Source organism: Penaeus vannamei, chromosome 12 (genome assembly GCF_042767895.1).
Source record: "Penaeus vannamei isolate JL-2024 chromosome 12, ASM4276789v1, whole genome shotgun sequence".
Taxonomy (NCBI): domain Eukaryota; kingdom Metazoa; phylum Arthropoda; class Malacostraca; order Decapoda; family Penaeidae; genus Penaeus; species Penaeus vannamei.
In genome coordinates, this window is record NC_091560.1 from 5,044,481 (window position 1) to 5,051,980 (window position 7,500).

The following is a 7,500-nucleotide window of genomic DNA, read 5'->3' on the forward strand; positions in this document are numbered from 1 at the left end:
CTGTCTTGGCAGGGGGGCCATGGGGGAGGGGGAGGGGGTACAAGTACGTGTCGCCTGGGAAGGTTGGCCTTGAAGGAGGAGCGAGTCGGCTCTGCGAGGGAGCGCAAACAGACGGCTGGGAGTTGAACCCGTAATTCAAGGGAGTTGGACAAGCATGAACATTCACGGAAATTGGAATCCTTCAGTTACTGATACTTTCCTTGCGTACATGCAAAAAAACAGGTTAGTTCTGCTAAACATCTCCACATTTCTAAAGCAACAGAATGTTAAGTCTCTATGTATCAGCCAAAATCTGAAAACACTGGGATTTTTTCATTTTCTTTCCTTTTCTTTTCTTTCAAGTAATTATATGGATTAATCAAAACCTTTCCATTTTCTTTAAAGATAATAAGGACAAAAGGATGAAGTGAAAATTACACTGCTTTTCAAGTTAAGCTTTTGGAGTAATAGTTATGTAAATATGCCTTAAAAATTCCAATAAGTACTTTAAATAGGGGAAAGAGGGGAAGGGGAGGGATTAACATATACTGACTTTTACATTTCAAGTACTCTTCTCCCATATTTGCATTTTCTTAACTACTCATTTCAAATACGACTTGTCTAATATATTGCCTGTTTGGTACAGAAATACCATAAACACACCCTACTGAACTGGGTATAAAAAATATCCTATTAAGGGGTACATGTACCAAGATAATATCTTTATTTCCTTTTACCTTATTTCTATAACTTGTATAAAGAGATATTCTTTCTTCTAAATAATGAAGCTGAGTCTGTCCACCTCCTCTGCTAATAACTAAATTCTCATATCAGCTAACTGGCTTTATAATAAGCCATCCTACATATTCAAGTAATCTAGAAGCACTTCTTCAAAACTAAGCTGAACAAATAAACTTTTCTAAGGAAATATATGAAACATATAACAAAAGACTACTATTCATACAACCAAAATAATGTATAACCATATTTTCTCTCCTAATAAACTACTACAGATATAGCAAATGCCATTTGCAACTGTTAATCATTAGAAGACTGTATAACTTAAAATTGGCAAGTAAATTTAGTTGTCTCTTATAAGCATCTACTTATTTTAAACTTGCTTATTATTAAAATGAACTTTTTATCAGTTAGTAATTCTGACTGGAAGATTCAACTGTCCAGTTTATTACATATCAGAGCTTTTAAACAAGCCATGATCACTGAATTTTATTTCATAGGAAAATGTTGCAAGTCAGTTTAGTTTCATATCAAATGGAAGGGTAATTTGACATTCCGTAAATTAGTATTAATTTTTACAGGGAATGGATGAGGATTCTTTTTAAGGCAATATATGGTAGCATTTGCCATCAAAAAGTCAACTATCTAAACTCTCAGTCATATTTACTCTAATCTAATTCTTGGGACTTTTAATGAGAGTTCCCCTTGCATGTTAGTATGCCTTAGTTTTGATCATAACCCAGAGTTAGATTGTTCTCAGTCAACAACAAGGATGCTGTAGAAGAACGTAATGCTCTTCAAGCAACAAACCACAAGTACTAACACAAAACATCAGACTACAGTCTAAATACTACTTACGACTCATTGAGAGGTCCGGGGTATGGTTCGGTCTTGCGGTACAATGATGAAAGATACACAGCAAGAATCATTGCCGGAATGAAGAATATGAATACCCATCCAACACTGGCCCAGAATCCATTCTGTGGGAATTACATCAAGTTAGTATAAACTGTAATAACCTGTCACTAAGGCAGATCAACTGACTTGAAACAAAAAAGATTATTTTATGTCATCAGCATGAGATGGTAACACTCCCCTACAAGATAGAGGCATTATATCCTAAGAATTTAGTGTCCTTTTGGGACCAGTCATAGCTCATTTTCCTCTAAGTACCCAAGAGAATCATCATTTTAAAAATTATAACAATATAAGTCCTTACAAAGGGATACATGATGTCCTTGCACAGAGAGGAAGTCGTCGCATTGTAAACCGTGGAGACTGGGCCACATCGCCCAACGTCATTCTCCACTGCTGTTTCCACATGCAGAACATATTCATCCACATCAGCAAGGAAATCCTTGGAAAATCGTTCGACAAGCTGCAAGAAAAAAGAAAATTAGGAAGACTGTTATCTGATTCCTAAATAAAAAAGGCTTTAAAAAACATTAAAGGCTTCACTTGACAATATCAGCTAAGAACTCTCTTCTTTAGATTATTATAGAATTAGCTACACACATCTAGACTTGTGAAATTCATCATTCTTACAAACAACTATCATGGTAAGCTCTGTAACAAATCAAGAGCATACGAAGAAAAACAAAGTTTCGAGGAGGGAAATTCGCAGGACCAGAGAAAGACACTAAGCTCACCTCGGTAACTTCTCGTGAACCATTGATGCGAAGGTACTGCTGAGCAAATTCTGCTTGGCTGATGAGATCGCCAATGGCTTCGCGCAGGCTAGTCTTGTTGAACTTCAGGTGTTCATTGAGTCTGGCTGTTGTCTTGTTCAGGTTCCTTGTTAGGTGGCCAATGGAGGACACCCATCGTTGCAGACCCTTCCAAGAAATGAAAATTCAGTAAGTCAGACTACATAAAAATGATACAAAATATGGTTGAGATGTTGGAGTATCAGATTCTCAGACTTCATATGTCTACAAACATAAGAAAACCAGAAAAAACTTTGTTACCTCTAAGAAAAGAGCATCATTTTTGAGTTTGAATGAAACTTGATCATAGCCAGTAGGAAGCTGATCAGCTGTCTGGTTAAGCAGGGCTGCTAGGTCCATCAGGTCAATCTTCAACACCCTCTTTTCCAGCTGATGGAAAAACAAGTAGATGAATACTTAATATTACAACTCTCTCTAGGAAAGAAGAAAAATTCCATAATTTATTCACAATATCAATAAAGATTTAAGACCAGCTTTAACTACGTAACTTACAATCTCTGTGTAATAATCCCAGGTATCCTTGTCAGCAACAGAGGAGTTGGCGAGTTCCCACAGACGTTCCTTGGCATTTCGAGAGAGGATCTCTACATCGGTGTCCACAGTGATTTGAAGCATCAGCTGCTCGATCTAAAAAGAAGTGTGGCTGCCATTAGTATTGGATATTTTCTTGATAGCAATTTAGTCAAGTCATGCAGGTATTTCCTTTGAATGGAGAGCAGACAAACATTGTAAGAAAATTGTGCTAACTGCACTAATTCTGTTTGAGACCATCCACTTTTGGGGTCAATATCTCAATATCCCAATCCCTCTCTTTCTCTCTTTTTTTTCATGTGACAATTGTTCACAGCTGAGTATATTCATGGTTGTGAAGCTGTGACAAAAATGCATTTATCCCATATTTGCAAATCTACAGCCTAAGTAGTTATTTTAAAAAGTGCATCATAAAAATAAAAACTATTTATATGAAAAGAAAATGAGATTAAAAGGATCATACTGGTCTTCTATGTTTAGGGTTTTAGTAATTCATAACTGTAATCTATTCATAATGAAAAAAAGAAAAATCTTTAAGCAGAAAGATATTAAACAAACATAGAATACCAAGCACTTGAAGAAAACAAAACAGTAGGATTTTTTTTTTCTTCTTCTTCTTCTTCTTAAGAAATGTCATACCTTTTCGTCAAGATTCAAGTTCTTCTTGTAATCCTGGAGTCGGGCGAGGTTACTGTCTACGTGATTCAGACTCAGGACAGAATACAGGCTCTGGTTGTTGTGGCATTTGCTGTAAAAGGGAAGCATTATGAATTAAACTACAATCAACATATAATCAGTAATTAACAGAATGAACATTCATTTCCTATAGCTAAAAATAAGAATTTGATTCCTCATAATCTTGAAGACATGAGGAAAGGACTATATGGCATTAGATTTTCCCATAACAAACAAGGGAAGAATGGAGGTCTATAAATTATACTTATTCCTATATGATGAAATATGAATGAATCACCTGATAATCTCAGTTATGCTGGGAGCTTGACCAGGAGGATAATGGTTGTTAAGGTTGTATAATTCTGCAGCAGCATTAAAGACTTCAGAGTGTGTGGGGTCAGCTAGGGGGTCACACACAAGGATCTCGCTTATGCTGCCCAACACAAAGAGTGCTGTGGTTGCTGCCATGATCAGTGCTGAGAACAGGAACGTCAGACCAACACCACTGCAAACAAAATACTTGATTACTAACTTGCCGAATTAACCAACTGCTCTATTACATATGCCAAGTCTATGAACTAAAACCCATAATAATAAAACAAGAACTCTTCTATATGATTCCACTTGACTGCACTCACCACATAAGCCACGATGCCCCAGTTGCTTTATGGCAAGACGAGGCTTCATCAGGTCGCCGGCCACAGCAGCCAAATACCACACCCAGTGTGAAGCAGAGGGTGATCACCAACAGTAATATACAGAGCCCCATGAAGCCCCAATACCTGAAAAAAATGGAAATTAAAATATTCAAAATGGTTTCATTACCTTTCTTATCTTATACATGATGCACAATTTATTCACCAGATTTTTTATGTAGAAGTCTGATTTCTCAACTCTTAATAGCCAATGTGAATTGTAATGGGTGAAAAATCGTAGAAGTCTGATTTCTCAACTCTTAATAGCCGATGTGAATTGTAATGGGTGATTACATCTTATAATACTACTGTTTCTTAACCCTTTGGCACCAGGTGACTGCAATACATGTCAGAGAGATTTTAATATTCCTGCCAAGAAGGGGTTATCCCTTTGCTGACAAAAGGACAATGAGATTTTCAAGACATGCAAATCACTTTTTTAAAATGTATTCTAACATAATTCACTAAAAAAGAAAAAAAGGAAATACTCACCTATACATAGCATACTCATTGATCCCATCCTGCAACAATCTTATGTATGTTTCCGTTTCTTTGGGTTTTGTGTCAACACGCTGTAACGTTCTATGGATGCTCTCTGCTGCATCTTCCAGCTCACCTCCTGTGAGATTTCACATCATGTTACTTTACGGTAAATGTAATAAATATAATATGTTGAGAGACTCCAGTGTTTAAACAATATCATCCAATATCTAGCATGGGAATTCCTCCTATCAAACTAGGTAGGCTAGAACACAAGCATAAATGCATGCTGCCAACCTTAACTGCAATGATAAAAAGAAAGAAATAAAGAAAAAATTCAGCAGCAATAAATGAACATCATTGTTCATGGAGTACCCTCAAGATATGTTAAATGCTAAATGACAGATGATAACCTAAATGCTGCCCTGATCTTTTACCTCTTTTAAAGCATAAATTGTACAAATAATAAAAAAAAACATTATATAATGTACACCACTACATCACCTGGCAAGAGGAATACAAATCAATATTTAATTCAATGATGAATGGCCTATGTATTAAACTCACTCACACATGAATACGAAATAATATACCCACTTCACACACAGTCTTACCTGCATCGAGGATCTTGGCCTTGATCTCTGGGATGGAACGCTGCACCTTATTTTGGATCTCGGTTGCAATGGAGTCAAAGGCTCTCTTTCCTCGCTTCACCGCTATTTCTATGTCATTTTCTATGAGTGATTTCACTTCATCCAATTTTGATTCAACATTAGGCAGCTGAAAGTCAGATGCTTTGTGAGTAATCAGTGCACAGTGACAATACAGTACCAGCAATAATATCATAAAAAAAACAGACAACAATAACAATAATGATAATAATAGTAATAATTTCAAAAATAACTTGTACAATACTCAATGCTGCTAGTACTCAAAATTATATTGGGTCAAATGCATATTACAAATATATTCACAAGAAAAATATCTCAAAATTGTGATTACAAAAAGCTTTAAAATGTGGTCAAAACATAATAATTCTAAAATAAAACAATATAAAAAGAACTGTGCATAATATAAATTAATAATAACAAGAAAAGTATAACAATAATGAAAAGTTTTCTAAAAGAATCTTTAAACAAGAACAGAGACTCAATAAAGTTAAATAAATTATCAATCTGAAAAAAAGATACACAAGGGCAGAATATCTACACAAGGAGCTGCTACAAAATGTATCAATTCATTGGGCATTTAAATCTTATGCACTGACTAGAATTCAGATCTGAACACAGTTCCTGAAGCAGTTTCTGGTAGAATGACACAATGATGCAAACAGAAAAAGGAGGGAGAAAATGGGGATGAGAGGAGGAGGGAATGGGGGCAGGGGAGGGGGAGGGGGAGGGGGAGGGGGAGGGGGGTACAAGGAGGAGGGAATGGGGGGGGAGAAGGAATGGGTGGAGGGGCACATGGAGAGGGAATGGGTGGAGGGGCACATGGAGAGGGAATCGGGGAGAGGGAATTGAGGCAGGTGGATGGGGGAAGGGGGCAGGGGGGAGGGCAAAGGGGGAAGAGGGTAGGGGAAGGGGAAGGAGAAGGGTATGAGGTAGGGAAGGGTGATGGTAAAGGGAAAGGGGAGAAAAGGAAGAGGGGAAAGGGGAAGGGGTTAAGGGAGGGGGAGGTTAACAGGAAAGGAGGTGGGTGAAGGAGAAGGGAGGGGAGGGAATGCAGGGGAAAGGGAATGAGGAAGAGAAAGAAAAAGAGTGGTTTAGGTAGGGGAAGAGATAAGGAAGAGGTGGAGATAAAGGAGGAGGAGGAGGAGGAGGAGGAGATTGAGGAGGAATAGGAGGAGGAGGAGGAAGTAGAAGAAATAGAGAAAGAGGAAGTAAAGGAGGATGAGGAGGAAGTAGAGGAGGAGGAGGAGAGAGAAGGGAAGGAGAAGAGTGAGAGAAGGGAAGCAGGAGAATAGAGGGGAGTGGAGGAAAAGTAGGGAGGAGCAAGGATGGATGAATGGAGGATGGATGATCTAACATCGAACATTTCTCACTCTTGGAAGTATTCTGCCAGCGATCAATATTAAATGAACATGCAGAATCACTGAATCAATTGAAAAGGGAGCAGAGCTCACTCTAAATCATATAGGAGGCACTGGATCAACACAGTATCTGGTCCACACAGTCACATGCTGCTGCTGGAAGGCTCCATGCACTCTTATCATGCAAGTTAGTAAATCAAATTCACTTCACAAGAAGTTAACAAACTGAAAATCATATCTTCTCAAAATGAAATGAATCACATAAGGAGAGAGAAATGAATAATCAAAAGTTACTTTCAAGAAATAAATTCACATGCACTACATCATTTTAAAAAAATAAGAATAATAAATAAATAAAAAAATTGCAGTTCATAAGTCACCACCAAGATTAAGAAGCAAATATTCACGTTATGATAGCAATCATTCCTATGGGTTATGATACATGCTGTCCATGTTACCTGAGGCAAAACATCCGTCTCCAGGTACTGTGAGGAAGGAACCACACATGTTAGTGCCACTGCCCAACGCAACTTGCAGCTCAGCCAAACTTCTACCTTCAGCATAGTTCAGTGTGTCTTTTATGACTCCACCACAAGCAGTTCACTTATGTACTGAGAACAACAAGTGCTTGTCCAAGTCCAAACAC

General features: G+C 37.7%; 1 protein-coding gene across 1 annotated transcript in view; it reads right to left on the reverse strand.

Moving 5' to 3' along the window:
• LOC113802277 (prominin-1) overlaps positions 1 to 7,500 on the reverse strand; it is a 34,175-nt gene that overhangs the window by 17,222 nt on the left and 9,453 nt on the right. Inside the window, exons 8-18 of the mRNA XM_070127603.1 lie at positions 7,313 to 7,339; positions 5,440 to 5,605; positions 4,838 to 4,964; positions 4,289 to 4,432; positions 3,949 to 4,155; positions 3,615 to 3,723; positions 2,937 to 3,071; positions 2,685 to 2,813; positions 2,367 to 2,552; positions 1,937 to 2,095; positions 1,576 to 1,697 (exon numbers count right to left, since the gene is read on the reverse strand). Of these exons, the coding sequence (XP_069983704.1) occupies positions 1,576 to 1,697; positions 1,937 to 2,095; positions 2,367 to 2,552; positions 2,685 to 2,813; positions 2,937 to 3,071; positions 3,615 to 3,723; positions 3,949 to 4,155; positions 4,289 to 4,432; positions 4,838 to 4,964; positions 5,440 to 5,605; positions 7,313 to 7,339 (1,511 nt within the window). The remainder of the gene's footprint in view (positions 1 to 1,575; positions 1,698 to 1,936; positions 2,096 to 2,366; positions 2,553 to 2,684; positions 2,814 to 2,936; positions 3,072 to 3,614; positions 3,724 to 3,948; positions 4,156 to 4,288; positions 4,433 to 4,837; positions 4,965 to 5,439; positions 5,606 to 7,312; positions 7,340 to 7,500) is intronic.